This window comes from Haliaeetus albicilla, chromosome 2 (genome assembly GCF_947461875.1).
Source record: "Haliaeetus albicilla chromosome 2, bHalAlb1.1, whole genome shotgun sequence".
NCBI classification, from domain to species: Eukaryota; Metazoa; Chordata; class Aves; order Accipitriformes; family Accipitridae; genus Haliaeetus; species Haliaeetus albicilla.
Genome location: NC_091484.1, coordinates 53972371 through 53992131, shown reverse-complemented (window position 1 = coordinate 53992131; position 19761 = coordinate 53972371). Strand labels below are relative to the sequence as shown.

Genomic DNA, 19761 nt, shown 5'->3' with positions numbered 1-19761 from the left:
TGTACCAGCTACTAGGAAGACAGTTAACTCTATCCCAGCTGAAACCAGGACATCAAGCAAATGCAGCTTTACTAAGTTTTCAAAGACAGTTCAGGCCAGCAGTAACCTTGGTGCTTTCATGCAAGGCTGAGACTGGGCTGGTAACTGCTGACTCCAGGCTGAGAGCCCTGGGGGCACAATACATAGACAGATGAGCTGGCTCTGCAGGAATTTGTGGGCCTGCAGAAGCTGCAGCACTTCATGTTCACTTACCCACTCAACCTCAGCCCCAGTGCCCCAGATAAAGGGAACCCATCCGCAGATTAAACATCGCTAATAAAGGCACTAATGGTAGACATATAAGCATCCTGAAAGGAATTACATCTTCAAATCATGTGTTTTGGGGTTGTATGCTGGGGTTTTGGTAGCAAGGGAGGGGCTGCAGGGGTGGCTCCTGTGAGAAGCTGCTAGAAGCTTCCCCGGTTCCAAGTGGGACCCGCCTCTGGCCCAGGCCGCGCCCGTAAGCGACAGTGGTAGCGCCTCTGGGATAACGTATTTAAGAAGGGAAACCTGCAGCAGGGGAGGGAATTAGAATGTGAGAGGAACCCCTCTGCAGACACCAAGGTCGGTGAGGAAGGAAGGGAGGAGGAGCGGGGGAGGAGGGGATGCCCCTGCAGCCCGTGGTGAGACAGCAGGCTGTGTCCCCCAGCCCGTGGAGGGGAGCAGGCGAGCAGATGCCCACCTGCAGCCCTGGGGAGGAGCCCACGCCGGAGCAGGGGTATGCCCCCCAAGATGGCCATGACTCCATGGGAAAGCCCGCACTGAAGCAGTCTGTGACTGAAGATCGGCCTGTGGAAAGGACCCATGACGGAGAAGTTCATGAAGGACTGTCTCCTGTGGGAGGGACCCCACGCTGGAGCAGGGGAAGAGTGTGAGGAGTCCTGCCCCTGAGGAGGAAGGAGCGGCAGAGACAGCGTGTGATGAACTGACCGCAACCCCCATCCCTGTCCCCCTGTGCCACTGGGGGGAGGAGGCAGAGAAAACCGTGAGTGGAGTTGAGCTGGGAAGGAGGGCGGGGTGGGGGGAAGGTGTTCTAAGGTTTGGTTTTACATCTCATTATCCTTCTTTTGATTTGATCTGTAGCAAATTAAAATGATTTTGTTTCTTCCCCAAGTTAAGCCTGTCTTTTGCCCGTGACCATAAGTGGTGAATGATCCCTCCTTGTCCTTGTCTTGTCCCACAAGCTTTTTCTTTATATTTTCTCCTCATCCTACCAGGGCCGGGGCGGGGGAGTGAGTGAGCGGCTTCGTGATGCTTTGTTGCTGGCTGGCCTTAAACCACAACATCATGTAACACTGTTTTTCGCCTGTATTTCTTCATGGTATCATCAGTCAAGTGATCATACTGAATTTTCATCTGCTAGGCTTCCAATGTTTCTCATTGATATGAGAAGTATATACAAACAGGGTATACATGAAATCTCTGACAAGGCTTTGTCACACTATTACAAAAGGAACAACCTTTCTGTTGAGAAATATCAGTCTTAGTGAGACTGACTGTTTAGTGAGAACATGCTTCTCCCCGCACTTCATAAGGAAGAAAAGAAAAAAGCATTTTGCTTCCTTACATTCAATACATTTTGGTTGGACTTGATTACTCTTGTACTTCTTTTAGTAAAAATGATACATCTGAAATGCAATTCAATCTTACAAAACTAGTCTTTCATTAAAAACCTGGAATTTTCATTTTTGACAAACAGCGCTGCTTACCAGGCCTGCATTTCACACGTACTGAGTGCTCTGATTGCTTCCAGACTGTGTTCTTGGAAGTTCAGGAAGTTCCTTACTGGGCAGCTTCTATAGGACACATTCCGTCAGTTTGTTATTCACTCTTATGTTGGTCATTCTCAACCATTAACGCACTGGTGAACCTCCCTGCTGTTTTATTAGCATGACTGGATCCACATGAACCCAAATCTCTGGCCTTTCCCATAATCTGCTACAAGGCCACCCCATAAGAGCTTTCTGATTCAGCCCATGTGCAGGGAACCAATGCAAGAACCATTACACAACATATAAGGTGTATATGTATTTTCCCATGCTAATCTCCACCCATCCCAGCCACTAACCAAGTATTAGGTGTGACAGAAGACATCTTGTCAGACATGGGTAATTCTGATAGATCATTCAGCTTCCTTGTCTTCGCTGTAGCATTTATATGTTCCCTCTTTTTTCAGCAGTCACTGGGATAATTTAATTCTCAGAAACTGATTGTTTTCTCCACAGATTTCCAAAATAAAAAAGGTAACGAGCAACATAGCTAACACCTAAATTGTCTTTTGAGTTGAACTTTGAAAAAAAAATTGAGAAATAATTTCCAGTTATATCACAGTCTGTGCCAAAAAATGTTAGCAAAAAGCCAAGAAGTCAGTAGCAGAAAATAAAGTCCTCCCTGTTGGGTGATGACAAGGATTAATTCAGTGCAGCAGCACCTCTGTTAGCTGAAAGGACTGCGAATGTGGGTGCAATGACAGAGACCTTGACGGTTACCAAACACTCACCTCAGTCCCATTTCTGAGATTTTGTGACATGACAGCAGAGTCTGACATAAAAAATGAAAACAAGCCGCCTAAGGACAAAAATATCTTACAATAACAGGTTAAAACCACCCTGTTCATCCTGATTGATTGTTCTGAAATATTTAAAGCTGATTGTATCATTATGAATAGAATGGTAACATTTTTGTTGGGTACGTCTTCTGGATTGCCTTTCAGTTGGATGATGGGCATATATGAAATTCAACTTCAGTCCCGCCCGCCTCCAAAACTATCACCCCTACTTTACACTGCTTTGTGGTCTCTTGACATGGTGTAACTCTCTTAACTGAGTTGACAGACCTATCTCTCCTTGCATTCCTCACCAGCCAGTCTGCTTCCCTCAGTTCTCCTCTTTCATGTATACAAATACATATGTATGGCATGAGCTATTGAACTTTTGATTGAGTTTTAGTACTCATGAAGAGGCCAAATGACAGCGCTCAGGTCTTTTGAAATCTGCATATTTTTTAGTCAACTGTATTTAGGGCTGTCAGTTAGAGGCACTTGAAATTTCAACTTTCTTCAAAGAGATCTGTTCTTTGCATCCCAGCCTCGGACCACAGGCTCATTCTATATTTACACCAAGTAAACTTGGAGAGCAAAAATGTTCTGGTCTTGGGTCTTACTGGAACTGGAAGCAGCAAGTGAAAGGCTAGGTATTCACAGGAATCTGAGCTATTCAGCATGTCAACACTATTTGAAGAGCCACGTGTGCGTCATGTTCTTGTTTGCAAGCTAATTAGATTACTTGTTTTGAAAGATGGAGGATTAATGAATTAATCACAGGGTGCGGTGGATGTTTTTTCTTAATGTTCTGAGACCAATTTAATATGAAGGTTTTAAATTTTTTATATGTATGATTCATTTCAGAACTGGAAAACACAGAAAGTAGGAATGTGAAAATGATAACTGTTAAAAAACGAAAATTATAATCACTGCCATCTTTGGCACAGCAAGCTTTCTTTTATGTTATCTGAAACTGTAGATAGTACCAGCAACTGTGGAAAGAGGGAATGATATGAGAGCTTTCTAGTTAATAAATCAGAGCTGAATGGAAAAGGGTGTGGTTTTGATTGCATAAAATGCCAGGCAGGTTTCTGGTTTGCAAAACTGAAACCAGGGGTGGTTCACATCTTGATATCTTCTCATACTGCAGCCTTTACAGAAATTCTACTATTTTTTTTTGTTTTTATTCAAATTAAATAAATGTTGGGCAACTCCTAACATTACAAAATGCACTGACTCAAATTTATTGACTCAAAGGCAGAAGGCACCATGGACTCGGATCTGGGCCTGGATTCTGCATAGAGGGAGACACTCATTTCTGGCCAATTCAGCAGCAGCACCAAGTCAGGCATTTATATGTGCACGTGCCTTTTCACTTGTTTTCCTGTTTTTCAGTTTTCCTGTTCTAGACAGCAGCCCACCTAATGGGCCAAATTCTGCACATCCTTTTCTTGGTCACCTAGCCCTTTGAGCACTGCATGGTGGGTTCCTGGCACTTGGCACACAAGAAGGGAAAGAGTCTCAACATTAAGCAATGCCAAATTGTCCTATTCTGAGCAGGACAATTTGCATGAACCATCTGGTCTTAAATCACTTTGAAGATGGGAGGTGGAGCCTCTCTTTTTAAAGGTATTTACCTCAGTAAATAGAAATAAATGTCCAAGGGCAGAGATAAGGTGCCCTAGACACTTAAAAAGTGCCTGGGAAATTCCCACTCTATCAATAGGTGTTAGGCAGCTATATTAAAATCCCACAAATCAAACACCTTTGTAAATGTGGTTTTTGTTTCCTGATCCTTTTTGTTTTCACCTTCAGCTGTCAATACAGATACAGAATGTGCAGTTCCTTCCCCAACAACCTCCTTTTGTTTCTCCTTCATTACTAAAACTGAGGAAATGACAGAGACCGAAGTACAGACTGCAAAATCTGTATTACTAGTAAAGGGGACATTGTGCAGACCAAACATACCCAGTAAGATCTCTCTGAGATAAGGCAGAGTTTCCATACCTGATGATTAGGAAAATAACCATTTTTATTGAAAATTGAGACTCGCTATTAAATGGAAATTTAGCAGACAAAGCACACAGAAAGATTGAGTCCTAATCATGTTTCCGAGCATGACTAAACAAGTGTCTGTAAGAGAATAGGAGTAGGTTCGACAACAGTGAATGAATGCTACCAATAATGTATACCATGCATCTATTGCAATTTCTCTTCACATCTGCTTAGTTTGAATGCAATAAAATAGAGGAAGAGCTGTCACAGTCACTCAGCCGTTGCAAAAATCTTGAAGTCATGCTTTGGTGTGCTTTATGGAGCATTCACTCCAGTGCTGCGGAGATTTATTGTATCCACTGGAAAACAAAATAGTCATTATTTTATGCTTTCGGATGTCTGAAGGAGGAAAATATTGCTTTTAGGCTTTTGCCGAGTGCAGTGATGCATTTCAAAGCTCTATTAATACTGTATGCTCCCACCTGAGAGGCCAGATAGATAGCTGAATTTTTTATTTCTTTTGCTTTTTGTACATTAGCTGGTGTATGACAGTGCTGTAATGACATGTGGCCAACAAGTTTATCACATAGTGCTCAAAGGATGTAAATCAATATTGTTCCTTAGAATAAAATATGCAGCTTTGACATAGGGCGTAGTGTACAGAAAAGGCAGTGGGATGGGTTTGCTGGAAGGGGCAAGGAAAGAGGGATCCATCGCCAGCCTCAGCACCCCAGAAGGCCAGGTCCCGTGGTGGGACCCCTCTGCTCACTCCTGCTCTCCTCCCCAGAGCCACCTCCCCACTCCCACCCAGAGTGATGGCCCAGTGCTGCGTCCCCCTCCATGCCCTGCACTTCTTGCTCTGCAACTCTCAGCCCGTGTCCCCAGCAGTGAGCTGCCCGTAGCTCTGCACGGGACTGGGACAGATGTCCTCCCCAAATCAAAGCGAAGCTCCCAGCACAGGCTGTGACTTGCACTGGGAATAGGGATTTCCCCAGGTAATGGCAATGGGAAGTGCCCTGGCTGTCCAGAAGGATGGACTCAGTTGTATCCTTAGTTTTTCTGTGATGCCCTCAGAAAACTTGTTTGCATGTCCAGCAATACATTACTCTTCACTCAAGACAGTCACTCACACTCAGGAAAATATGGGCTGAAAGGAGCTTAGAGGTCATCTGGCTCATAAGCACCAAGAACACGGTCAGGTCCAGTGTTTCCTGGCTGTTGCATGAACACGGTGCGGGCAGAGGTTGTTCATGAGGGCAAAGCAGGAGGAAGTGCAGTGAGTCAGAGAAGGCTCTCCCCTCCTCCTTCCAGCCTAAGCTTCTCTAGCTGGAGAATGAACATCGCTGCACAACTTGCAGAATGTCTCTCCTGAACAGGAAGGAGCTTGCAAGAGCTGTGACTATTTTCTTTTCCTCTGGTTTACCTTTTTCAAGTGGTAAGATAAGTCCTACCTCTCTTTCTCTCCACGGGCCCATATGAGCTGTTTTGCAGTGGTTTCTTCATGGGGCTGAGGGTTTCAGCAATAAATAGTTCGAGGGCATTTTGTGCCTCTGAGGTCTGGAGCCTCACCGTCTGCAGCTGAGACTCTGCATGCTCCTCCCTAACACCTTTCAGGCTGAAATGAGAAAGCAATAACCTGAGAAAAAAACAAAATTAGGTTTTTAAAGAAGAAAACCTCAATCCTAAGTGCTACTGAGTGCTCACTATCACTTTCAAAAGCATAATTCTGTCTGTTGGGGATGGAAATATTAACTACAAGTGCCTGTTCAAAAATGAGGCAATAAAGAGTTGGATGATTCTCTCTCAGCTCCATTGCAATAGGTTTGGAAAGAGCTTCTTTATTGTATATCTGGAGATCAAGATCAGCTCTCCATCAGCATAACTGCAGAGTCCAGTGTGTAATCTTTTTTTGGTCTCAGTTTTAAAATGAAAATACAAAATTGAAAAACAAAATGAAGTGAGCTCTACTTCAGTGACACATTTACTTTTTTCAGGTGTTTGTAGCTTTAACTAGTTCTACAAGAATTAGAACTTATTGTGATTCATACTGTACAGTTTTATTTTAGTACTGCTTAGATTAATTCACACTAGAAGGATGCAAAGTTGCTATTACAAGATCAGTTAAGGAACCTAGCTTAATTGCCAGTACAAAAGTGACACTTAGAATAGGTGTCTACTAACGTATAATATATCAGAAGGAAGAATATCCAAGCTATGGGATGACTTTAAACCAAACTACGGAGATTTAAAAATTCCTCCTTCAATATAAACCAATCTCTAATTATCTGAATATTGCTTTAGATTTTAAAAGAAGAGTCTTGAAAAAGTTGGAAGGAACAAACCCTGATAAAACCTAATCAAGGAAATGCCTTTAATATTAAAACAGATTTTTTCCAGCATTTTTATATAATAGGCTTCCTAGCAGTTTTGGTCCTAATGCTATTTGAAGGCATATTGGAGTAAAGAACTGACTTAGTTTCCCTTCCCACCTGAAAGGAACCTATTGCTCCACCAGAGCACACAATCATTCGCATCATACATCCAGCAACTGTGACGGCACTGAAATAAAGGTTGGAAATATTATTTGCTTAGCCTTCATTTATTTGCTTGCGCCCATTGATGAACATTGACAAAGAAGAGCTCAGGTAAAGCAGATACATGTGCTGCTGCAGCAGAATGCTGCTCCGTGCAAGGTTATGTTTCTGCACTTAAAGGAGGTTATTGAAGCCTTTGAACTCGCTCCAAGTCTTGTTGAAATCATGGTAGAGTCCCTCTGGCTGGCATAGCGGGAACTGTACAGGCTCCTTGTGCTCCAGTGCAGCAGCCTAGATCCATGAGAGAGCAGTAAATACCATTTTTCATCACTGTTTCTCATCAGAATTCCCTCCCATTTTCAGAGAGGAGAAAAAACGGGGAAAAAAAGTCTTGCTAGTCTTGCTACTTTCTACTGGAGGCATTTTTATAAAGAATTCTTTTTTAACATCAGTAAAACTCAAGATTTCTCCTTGTTGAAAACCACTGTGATGATGGAAAGCTTTTTTCTGGTTTGATAATGAGGTATATTTTTCACCCTTACTCTCCTGACTCTTTAAATAGCTTTTATTAGTATAATCTATACTCTTGATCTTGCTTCCCACGCACAGAGGAGAAACATATCCCATAGAGAATTGTGTTTGTATGCATTTAATAGTTACTATGAGTTTTATTACTGCATTTCATACTAAGCTTTAAAAAAAATTAAACATGCATTGCCCCCCTAGAAAAGATGCTGCACACTTGCTAAGTGAGTATTACCTTACCTCCAAGAAGGCTCACTGAGCAAAAACATTGTAATTCAGCTGGCAGATGTGTGAAAGAATTTAACCTGTAGTTAATGCATCAAGGCCTTTAATGAGGATCTAGCATGAGAAAAAAAATAAGGCTTAATATTACCATATGCTCACCAGCTTGAAGTTCAGCCCCACCAAGTGAGACAATGTAATGTACTTTGAGTCCGAATTGCATTTAAAACGCTTCACTTAAAAGCAGTTATGCACCTAACCAGATGTATCTGGAAGAGCACCCATTTTGTCCATATTGACCTGAAATTATGGTCAGCTCTGCCAGTACAAAGGCAACCTTCATTAAAAGGGACTTGGTTTATTCCCATATAATAGATAGAATGTTTTACATTTCGTAAATTAGTCTTTAACTTGGCCTGAACTATCTCTCTTTTATGAATAGTTCAGACATGAGCTGGGAATACTCATTTCTCTGGCATTTATTTGGAAATCACAGCTCATGATCACATCAGTTGCTAATATCTCAAACAGCATGCTTTTATGCATCTTGTTTACGTAGGTATTTTTTTAATATCATTGCTGTTCATTAGGCTTTATATACTATGATTAATACCCCTTCTCCTCAGCAATTAAGTAATTCATCAGATGATAGACATTACTGTACAGGACCACCACACACTGAAAAATTAGGCTCACTTCAACAGAAGCAAGTATCTCTGTGCTAATTATCACCAGTGATAGTCTTTCTTTCTAGAAAGATAATGAGGTAGATTTTACTTTCAATAACACTGATGTAAATGCATAATAATTCTGGCACATCCGCAATGTGATGCTTCCAGATTTACATAGCCATAGCTGGACTGAGTTTATCTAGTAGAACAGATTTCTTGTCCCTGCCTGGATCCAGAACAGCTGCCCAGACCCGGAACAGCTGCCCTCGGCTGTAGAGCTGACTTCAAGCTTAGGGACAAAATCTTTCACCTGTGATCTGAGGCACAAGTTCAGTGATTTTTTTAATGTGGCCCATTGTGTCTAACAAATAATTATTTTTTTAAATAAATGTTCCATGCTTTCCACCTCCTCAGCTGACGAAAAGCAATAGAGGAAAGGGAACGCTTCTGGCAGTCAGAAATCTGACTCCAGGGATACAAGCCAAACTCATTGCCGTATTGCTCCTAAAGTATGGAATTGTGAGAGAGGAATTTATTGGGGCTAGTCACTGTTAAATTGAGATGTGGTAAAATTTTGCTTGCCATCATTTAGCTTATCAAAAAAAAGGATGATGTGTTTCCACATGGATTTTGTTTTCCCTTTTTGACACTTAAGAGTCCCCTGAAATACAAAGATGAAACCACTCTGCTACTCTTGAAATACTTTACAAAGCAATTCCCTGAGTGTTGCCACAGACTAAGGATGAAGACTCGGCACAGATTTTCATTTTTATAGAGTCTTTGTTATAGTTCTTCACAAGATATCACTAAGAAAAGAACTGGAATTATGGGTTGCAATGGAAAGTTAGAGAGCAGTGATGTTATTTGCAATGGAGTTTAGTTGAATCTGCTTATTTCAGCAGCCACTGTTCAGCTGCAGGTATGACTGTCCCATGCAAATCACTAGTCATGAGTTTCAGTGGCACTTTGGCTATGCAAGACGAGATGAACCCAACCAATTATAATCACAGCTTCCCTCCTCTGCAGTAGAAATTTGTGCTGTGACACATGATACCAGCTGTCGGACACTGGCTACTGTAATAAAAGTTAATTTGCAGGATGGTATGGGCTGCGTTAATTTTCAACGTGGCAAAATGCTAACAGTTGACCCAACCTTCGGCCAGTGTTGTTTCATCAGCAAACTGAAAAAGGAAGTAAGTCATGAGTCATATAAAATGCTGTAGATGATAGAGAATTATTTAGATTAGTCAAAGCCACAGGAGTCTGGAGGTATATTAGAGTAACTTAAGAACATGAAGCTGCTGCACAGTGGCAGCTGAAATTCTTTGTAGCTAAAAAAATAAAAAAGAGATTAAGGCATTTACCTGGAAAGACGGTACAATTTATACAAAGTGAAATAGCTTCACCAAGGGACTGAAAGAACCTTCCATGGCCTTGCCTCCCCTCTTCCTCTGCCCCTCCCCCCCCCGCCCCCAGTCCTCCAGAATATTGTACAGCCTGCTCACTAGGAAACCTTGCAGGAATTATGGATGGTTTAGGTTAAATTTCTGTGTGATATCAGGTAGATAAGGGATTAAAACCCAAGCCTCTGATATTTCACTGAGTACCCGCAGTAAGCCCTTGGACTTTGAATTTTGGGTTTATGCAAGAAAAGAAAGAGCATGTGGAGCAGCCTTATTGCAAAGGGCACCCTGGGTGGAACCTGATCCATCAAGCAAGCTCTTGCTGAGCCCCTGAGGGGGCACGAGCAGATTATTAAACTGTTGGATCCCTTCCAGGACACTAGCTGGGTATCCCATTGCCCAGGACATGTCGTGATGTGTGACCAGGCACCCAGTCATGAGACCAAAAAGTCAAGAGAGATGGAGCGGCTCTCAGATTTTGGGCTCCCTTTAAATCCCAGGTTCACTTTTGTATCCCACTCCAAGATACCCTTATCAAAGTCAAAGACCCAGAGAGGTAGGGAGTAATAGTCCATTTCTCAAACAGGTTACCAGAGCTTATACCCCTCCCGTGATGCTGTTACAAGATGGCCATCCTCTAGAGTTCAAAACAGTGTTCCAACTGAACTTTGACTTCAAAACAGGCTTGTGGAGTTTTTTAAGCCATGGTCAGAAATCTGCAACACATGCAGCTAGGGTCCCCCAAATGACAGTGCTAGGTATGAAAAAATATTCAGATGGACACTCTGGGCTGCTGCTCTAAGCAGCATGGCTGAAATTCACAGCCCAAGGGAAGGGACATAGGCAGGGTCCATGGGTAGCATGTCCTGTCTCCCCCAGGGAGGTTAGACTGACACGGTTTCTGTTTGAAGGCTGGTTACCAGAGAAGAGGTTTGGTATGGGACAAACACTCAAAACGGTGTCACTAGTTACCTGCAATTTTCTGTCACAGTGTGCTCATTCATCTGCACTAAGCAATAGATTAATTGAAACAAGGTGGTTTTTTGAGATCAAGAGCCAGAAATGGAGTGGTAGAAAGACTATGGCAAGCACAGCCGACTGCTTTAATTGAAAATCCAGTGGTGAGAGAAAAATCACTAAGAAAAACAAATCTTGATTAGTTTCCCCATCATGTTTTCTCTCCAAAATGGGGATAAAGCACACACCTGAATTTTTCTAACTGAAAGCCAGTGTCATTTCAAGCAAATAGCCCGCTACTCACACAAAAGCTCTTCAGATAGATAGTGCAACATCAAACAGGAGACCCAGCAGCAATCAGCTTAACTAAGCACCCCTTTGAGAGCAAGTCTTTAGGGAGAGCCAGCTGAGCCATAAAATCTGCTGGGGATGAATGACATCAATGCAATTTACTGGCTTTCTTCAAATGAAGACCTTAGCATAAGGAAATGATTTAAGAGACAACTAAACTCTGCTAGAGTCATAATTAGTAAATAATAGGTTCCACTACACATATTGGTGTATACAACTAATTCAGGATAATGACAGAACAAGCTCTCCTTTTTTTCCCCAAAACCATTTTATTAACTTTACTTATGAATTCATATTTAGAAAATATTGTAGGTGAAATTAATTGAAATTCAGACGTGGCTTAAATACAAAACATAAAAGAAGGTGCAATAATATCACCATAGGCATAATCTAACATAAGAAATACAATAGTGCCTCAAAAGAGGGATTACACGAGATTTGCAGAAGCTTCTGCTTTTCTGCTTTAACAGCCACCGTATAAACACAAATATCAAGATCCTCAGCAGATGTAATCAGCATAGCTTCATTAAAATCAATAAAAATATGCTGATTTATGCCATACGAGGATCTGGAGGAACTTAGCAGAAATTTCAAATGTCATGAAAAAGTAATGGGTACATTTTCATTTTAATACTCCAGCAGCTTATTCATTGCCTTTGTCAGAGTGTTTATCAAAGTATCCCTATTCCCAATTTTCTCTTGCGGGATGAGCCAGATTTAAGTTTATACTTCTTTTACTGTTATGAAGGCTTCTAAAGGCCTTGACTATCAACATAACCATAAAGGACAGTCTCCTTAATGATAGTACCAAAGTGTGTAAAATGGCAGGGCAATAAACCTCTAAACACACTTTTGAAAGGTTCCTTTTCTTTAGCAAGCAGAGGATGCCAAAAAAATCCATGGTAGAGATTTAGCTTTGTACTCTCCTTAGTTTTACTAAGACAAATGATTTTTCAAATCTTAATTGATTTGTAACAACTGATATATTCTCCCAAGGCAGTAGTAACATTCCCCCATAAAAACATGGAAATCTAAATACCTGGCTTTGCCAAAGTATTACTGCAAAGACAACAGAGCAGAAGAACCAAACTTAGGTTCATCCTTCTTCTATTAAATGCAGTTCTTTATAAAAAGTAAGTTGGAAGTAAAAAGCAGTTCTGAAAGACAGAACTATGTCGGTGTATAAAACTGTGTGGAAACTATCTTACAAAAGAAGAAAGTGGAATCAAAAGGTGTTTCAAACATTCAAGTGCACATCAGCTTTAAGACTTCGGGTTATAAATCTGAGGTTTTTTAATCAGTTTTCTCATCATTTTTCTGCGGAATACATTTGTTGGCTTGTTGATTCTTGGTTTCTGAGTCCCTGCTAAGAAAACAAAGGAAGCAGTTAGCGAAAGAGTATGACAAAACTGTTACTACTCTTTATTGTTTGGTTTGTTTTGGTTTTCATGTTATGCTGTTTAAGCAGTTAATCCAATAATAACAAACATATCAGAAACTGTAAAATGTGTTCTGGACACCCTATTCTCACACACTGTAAGGTCTCCAATGTGTCCACCTTTGGCACTGGAGTCCTACTTTGCTGTTTTTTTCCTGAGCAAGCATCAAAGTCTTTTCTAGCTGTCCTGCAGTGACAGCAGAACGGAAGTAAACACACTGCTCTATCTGAAAAAAAAAAAAAAACCAAACCAAAAAAAAACCCTATTACTGCATTTCTCTGAACAACAGTGGGGTAAAGTCTAAATGTAACCAGTGGTTGTGGGAGACGAAAAGGTAAAATGATTTGGGTTTCTGCACAGAACTGGGTTTCACAAAGAAGCTGCAGAGTGGCCAAAGACAGTCAGGGTTATCTCCAGAAATGCTTATGAAGGCTGTATGAAACGTGTGAGTGCAGTTCAGAAAACAAGTACTTTGCAAATTTGACTAAAAATCTTTGTCTTTATGCTACCTATTTACCAGCACGCAGAGGCCCTGTAGCCAGTTCCCAGTCCTTTCGCTGTCACCCCAACATATTTATTTTCTTTTCCAATATAAACTTTTTTTAATGAAATTAATCAGAAACCTTTTCACTCCAAAACCTATAGATCAATTTCAACAGTAGTTGTATATTTGCACAGGGAACATCAAATGAATTCAGCTTGAGACTCCAAAAGGTAACATGAAAGATGCTGGGGAGGGAATTATGGGAGTGGGAGAGGAGTGGCTTAAGTTGCCTGAAAGATTTGCTTAATGTTCCTGTACACTCCCAAGCTATAGAAATGAATATGTATAGCACAACATTAATTAGTACTAATTATGCCTTTAACTATGGGCTTTGGTTGTACCAAGCCTTACTGAACTGTGAAATCCACAAGTTGGTGAAAAAGCTTATAACCGATCCTTTACTTTCTGGCTATCTGGTGCTCTAGTTAGGAGACTGGCAGCATTTCCTTAACTTCTTTCTTCCATGAAAAGAGTGAGGAAGGGAAAAACCCCAGGTGGCTCTGGCTGGGTGTGGGCAGGGGCAGAGCACGGAGGTGAGACGCTGAAGAGGCAGTTTCCTTCCTCCTCTTTCTCTGCACACTTAGGCTGGAGCCTGGCCCTACCATTTCCCAGGTGGTAATAGATGCAAATTAGATAATCACGAGCATCTCAGATAGACAGCATTCTATTAAAGGCTCTCTTATAATACTAAAATGGCAGAGACACACTCAGACTTGTCACCCACAGAAATATTACTGTCATGACTAACTGGCAGACAATATTTTTACTTCTGAGGACTGTGCTCAGGGTGCAGTCCTTGCCCCAGCCCTGGATTTCCAGCCCAGAACTGAAGAATCATCTCCTGACTTAAGCCTTCTGACTACACATAATAAATACTGAAGTACCCGGATTTTGTATATATCTCATGTTTGAAACAGAGCTACTTTTTGGCTGGTTTTGGGTTTTTTTTTCATTTTCAAAGGCAATGTACATGCTAGATACAGCCTTAAATTTTTTTCCCGTTAGTATCAATTTTTTAAATATTGTGCTGTGTCTGCTTCCTGAGTGCTCTGGGGATCAACATATAATTATGCTTTTCTCTCTTTCATTGATTTACATATCAAATGAATTAAACCAGAGTATTAAAACTTGCAATAGCTGGCATGAACGTATGACTGCAGGTAAAAAAGCACAACTGTTTTGACTTACAAGCACAGCCAGTAGCTGATTTGAATAAAACCATTAAAAAAAATCATTCCCAACCCTTGCCCCCACAGCCACAGAAACGGTTGACTCAGCACAATTGCTGAGGCAGAAATCTTTAGTAATGGGAGTGGGGAATGGGAACAGGCACCAGGGAATCAAGGGAGGATGGTAACTGCTGAAAACGTGAAGGAAAAAAGTAAACTGATTTCACAACTCGCTTTAATCCTACTTAAAAATATCTAGAAGAAAATGATATCTTAATTAGTGTCCATGCTGGTACTGAACAGTTTAAAGACCCATTCCTTGTGGGCTCTAGGAAGTTAATTAGTCTTTTTGTGTGCCCTTCTCTACACTTCATTCAAAAATGGTGTAACCACCTTGCATCGCACTGTTCTTGTCAGAAGGATTTAGTGTTGCATCTCAGTTTTGCCTGCCTTTGAAAACACTGAGTCCAAAATGCAAAAAGCATATGCCTGTAGCAAGCCAAGGTGAGTAAAATAACACTGAACACCTGTTACTGGTATTTGGATTGCTTTACCTGCTTGTGACTGACAAAAATACAAAAAACTCTTACCTTTTCTGCAGACATTGTAGCAATCTGTTTCAGTAACAAAGTTATTGGCATTTCCACCACAGCCCGTATATTTGAACTCTTTACATGATTTAGTCTTGCTGTCATAGTAATAGCGAGGCACAGAAGAAGAACACAGTCCTTCATCCTTTGGGCTATAGCATAGCAAGGGACCAGCTTGAGGGGAAAAAAAAAAAGAGAGAGAAAGACAAATCACATAAATGTAATCTCTATGCCTGGCTTCTTAAAATTTACCTTGCAACAAATTTTGTGGCTAAACAGCCCTTGTTCCCATTCAATTGACATGACTGTTACCGATGACTTCAAAGACTTACTACATCTTATTCCTGTGAGTTAGGAATTTGAGAAAGCAACAGACAGTCCCAGAAAATAGGATTACTATCCCACTAGTGAAATTCATCAGCTTTTCCTATTTGTGGTTCCATCCATATGACAGCCAAGATATTTACATAGTCTGGCCAGAAGTCTTATTCCATATATATAGGAATATAACAATTCCAGTGGAACTACCTCTGTAGAGGAAAAAGGCACTGTTTTGTTTATCCTTGCTATGATTTTGCTAGCAAATCCTGCCTGCTTGCAGCAAAAAGTACAAACGCCACCACTTCCCTCATAAGAATCACGTTTCATTTTGCCTCAACCAAATTTTACCTTTCTTGGTGGAAACCTTTTATCAATTTATTGGATGTGCAACAGAGAAATTAAAAATAATTCAGCACTCACCTAAGAAACACTGACAATCTGTCATCAGCCAAAAATAACTGTCTCATCAAGCACTAATAAAGCTTAGGCAGTGACAGCTTTTATACATTCTGGTAGATCTCTCTTCTTCCAAGATCCTACCTCACACTGGATATTAACCTGGTATTTATGACAACACTTAGCTATAGTCACCTGCTCATAATTACCACCTCTCTTCTTTCAAGCTCGTATGGAGAGACAGTGAAGAGTCATGTCAGGCAAAAAACTTTTATCAGAAGTTGAGCTGGCGAGTGCCAAAACCCCAAGCCACCTAACACCATCTCTCAGGCCTGAATTTTAGAAAGGCCCCTCCGCTTTATATTACAGTATCGCTGCCCCGAACATGACTGCCACGTCCCGTACATCTGCCTCAACACAGATCTCCAACCTTATTTCCCTTGAGATTATGCATGTACAGCTCTCTAGAAGTCAAGAGATCGGTTGGGTGTAGCTGTGGGCATATTTAAGGTCACTGTTAAACTAACACAGCATTTTTGCTCTTTCAGTAACAGCAGAGAGAAGTGACACCTGAAAGTCTGCAGACAATATAAACATCTGCTTCACAGAAGTCTTCAAAGACACCACTGTATGGGTATCCAGAGCAAAATATCAAATAAAGTATCATCTTCATATCGCTTTCAAACCATCTAGTTTATTAAAAATTTGGAACAACCATTACTTTTCTCTGGCAGACAGTGGTCCACACAAGACTGCAAATCTCTGAAGTTGTTGCCATTTCCGTAACAGCCACCGTAGATGAACTCCTCACACCTCATCGAGCTCAAGTTAAAGGCGTATCTTTTTAGATGACTCCTGCAAGGTCCTCCATCAGCCTCCATCCGGCATAATTTGGGCACTTCTGCAAACAAAAAAATTTCATCCTCTGTAAAACCAACCCTTCATGCTATGCTCCCCATACTGAGCACCACGGTAAGTGGAGACAAAAAGCTATTACTGCGGTCGCAGGCAAGTCCCAGCTTGTCCCAGTACCTGCAGTCTTTAATAAAGTGGGATAAGATTTACAGGAGGAATCTGATGCATTAATTAGCAGCTAGGTGTAATACGAAATTGCATTTAAAATATTAATAGTTAAATTCCGCACGTCACCTCTGAGACGGCTCGCCCCGGCTTCTCTGCGTAAAACCGGCATCGGCGAGAAGCTGCAGCGAGCAGGAGGGACGGACGGGGCGGGCGCGAAGCGTCCCGCAAGCGGCGCAGTCTCCCCCGTGCTCCCACAGCCCCCTCCAGCCCCCTACCAGCCCCGGGGAACCGGTCCCCCGACTCACTCTTGATGGTCCAGCAGCTCTTCTCGCAGTCGTCGAGGGTGAGGAAGTTGTTGGCGTTGCCGTGGCAGCCCCCGTAGGTGAACTCCTGGCAGCTCTGCGTGTACCTGTCGTAGTACCAGCGCGGCACCAGGGCGCGGCAGGGGCCGTCATCGGGGGGCAGCAGGCAGGCGCGCTGCTTCTCTGCGGGAGACACCAGCGACGGGGGCTGAAGCCACCTCGGCGGCGGAGGCGGCCCCGGCCCCGGCCCCGCGCAGCCGCCCGCGGGGTCCCGCCGAGCGCCCGCTCCTACCTGTGAGGGTGCGCGGGGCAAGGGCCGCGCAGGCCAGCGGCAGCAGCAGCGCGGGCAGCGGGAGGCGGCGGCCGGCGGCCATGTCGCGGCGGCGGGCGGACGGACGGACGGGAGAGAGGGAGGGAGGGAGGGAGAGAGGGAGGGAGAGCGAGTGGCTGCGGGGTCCCGGGAGCGAGCGGCGCTGCCCGGCCCGGCGGCAGCGCTTTATATGCGCCGAGACGGCTTCCCCGGGCCGCCTCCCTCCTTGCGCATGTGGTGGGAGGGGAAGGGCTGATTCAGCGGGGCAGCAGGGCCCCGGTGACCCGGCCGTCACCGGGGCGCGGCAGGCCGCACGCCTGCGTGAAGCCCGAGCGCCGGGGGGCGCGGGCAGCCCGCCGCCGTCGGGGGGGGCCACGGCCGCGGGGCGCAGGCGGGGCCAGGTGGGGGGCGTCGCCGGGGCCGGCTCGCCGTCGGGCTGCGCCGCACACGGCGGAGGGGCCTCCGTCGCGGGGCTGCGCGGAGCTGGCCGGGGTGCGCGGCTGTCGCGGCTGTCCCGTCCCCCGTGTCCCCCCCCCCGCCCTCACATTACGGGATGATGCTCGAAGAGCATTTCCTGTTAATCACGGCGAAATCCGGGACGGGTCACTCAGCGAAAGTCCTCTCCCCCTTCGCCCGGGCCCCCCACGGCGGCCGCTCCCCATTTGGAAGCTCCGGGCAGAGGGCGGCAGGACGCTGGAAATCGAACACGGGAGCCTCGGGCACGGCCTGATCCAGCCGGGTCAAGCGCAGGCCGCACAGCGAGTGCCAGTAGAGATAACACCAATCAACCCGCGTTCCTAGTTCAACACCGTTGCATGTAACACTAACGAACTTGAGAAAACCGAGGCAATGTCAGTGGGCTCGGACTCCTGGGAAACCCGAGGGGCTGAATGGATGAAACCTCTGGCTTAGTTCAAAGGGAGCTCGATTTCAGGAAATATCAGGATTTGTCTTATTCTGTAGATTTTAACCCCACAGGCAATCCAGTGTGATCTGGGGGAGCAGGGGGTGAGCAGCAAACAGCATACTTTCTAATCTATTAGAGCGGTTACATTAATTAGTGTTTACTCCAGATTTAATACAGTAAGAGAGATAAGAGTGGCTGCAAATTAGGCGTGCTCTATAGATAACAATAAACTAATCTGATCTCCTATTGTGCTCCACTCCCTTTACAGCAAAGGTGTTGGGCCCCAGTCCTTCAGGCAGGCGCTGCCGTCAATGGGATTGCGATACAGGGCTCTGGAAATCTGTGGCCTGCAGGAAAGAAGCCACAGTCCGTATGGGCTGTAAGGAGGAGGAACTTCATAGCACTCTCAGGAGCTGACTTTCTCTCCATGGGTTCTGTGCTTTTCTTAGATCACGGAGGATTACGACCCAGTTTTCTGACATAATTTTATTTTTCATAAAGGCAAGAAAGAGGAGCAAATTTAATCCCTTCCCCACCTCCGGGCTTCTGAGAGGATATGCATGGCACCTCTCTGCCTCCTTTTTCAGCACCATTCCTGTTTTTCAGAATCTCTAGTTGCCAAAGGATAAGTGGGTGTTTAGTGACAAAAAAAAATAAACCCTAGTACAGCTCAAGGCCTCACCATGGGACACATCAGCAATGTTTTAGAATCTTACAACTACAACTGTTAGTAACAGGTGTCCCCATTTTTAGGGGTTTTGTTCAGCTTATTAAGCACAGCAATAACGCTTATGTCCCTCCAGTAGGAAAGAACAAACAAACAAACAAACAACATACATTTTCTATTTCCAGAAAAAATCAAAAGGCCATCTTTCTAACATTAGAAAACTCTCAAGTGATTTTAATGTGACTAGACTGATGTCCTTTAGTTTTCATTGGATTTTGTTGGAATTGCAAAGCAAGTCATTGAAATACCACTTTAAACAATAGCAGCAATATGAATGCTGTCATGCAAATACCATTTTCTATATTTTCCATTTCCTCTGTGCACGCACACATACAAATCAAAGTCTGAGCTAAACCCACGTATCCATCAATGCTGCCGCACAGTGCAGTATTTATTCAGCTGCTCCTTTGCTATAACAGCAAAGACGTTCACTTAGATTAGGTAAGTATCTTTAAAAATATATGAATTAGAGTAAAAGTTAACATAGCAAGTGGTAGAAAGTCCTTTACGAACTGCAATCAGCAGAGCTAGTCATGTCAGCAGGCAGCTCACTGCAGGCTTTCCGTTACAGGGTTATCAATACCAAACTGCAGCTGTGCTTCCCACCCCTACCATGTTAACCGTGTGCCGGAGCCCACCTTCAGATCACTCCCGCACCCTGCGCCTGCGACCACCACACCACACACTCTCTACCTCTCCGCACCGCAGTGTTTCTGCTCCCACCAACAGCCCTGGCTCCCCTGGGCCCCTGGCCAGCCAGCTCCTTCCACCTCTTCTGACTGGCCCAGAGACCA

At 43.6% G+C, this 19761-nt stretch overlaps 1 protein-coding gene across 1 annotated transcript; it reads right to left on the bottom strand.

Moving 5' to 3' along the window:
* Positions 1 to 11488: 11488 nt before the first annotated feature.
* On the bottom strand, positions 11489 to 17676 carry TFPI2 (tissue factor pathway inhibitor 2). The gene is made up of 5 exons (XM_069774976.1): positions 17316 to 17676; positions 17027 to 17206; positions 16420 to 16599; positions 14982 to 15155; positions 11489 to 12605 (listed from the first exon to the last, which is right to left on the bottom strand). The coding sequence occupies exons 1-5, from the start codon at positions 17395 to 17397 to the stop codon at positions 12502 to 12504; spliced, it is 720 nt and encodes a 239-aa protein (XP_069631077.1). The 5' UTR covers positions 17398 to 17676; the 3' UTR covers positions 11489 to 12501.
* Positions 17677 to 19761: the final 2085 nt, after the last annotated feature.

What these genes read in the sequence shown, in the direction of transcription:
- TFPI2 (XM_069774976.1), bottom strand. Translation starts at nt 17,397, where the DNA reads ATGGCCGCCGGCCGCCGCCTCCCGCTGCCCGCGCTGCTGCTGCCGCTG. An exon ending in GAGCTGCTGGACCATCAAGA is followed by an intron (nt 16,600 to 17,026) that starts GTGAGTCGGGGG and finishes TTTTGTTTGCAG; the next exon opens with AAGTGCCCAAATTATGCCGG. An exon ending in CCACTGTCTGCCAGAGAAAA is followed by an intron (nt 15,156 to 16,419) that starts GTAATGGTTGTT and finishes TTTCCCCTCAAG; the next exon opens with CTGGTCCCTTGCTATGCTAT.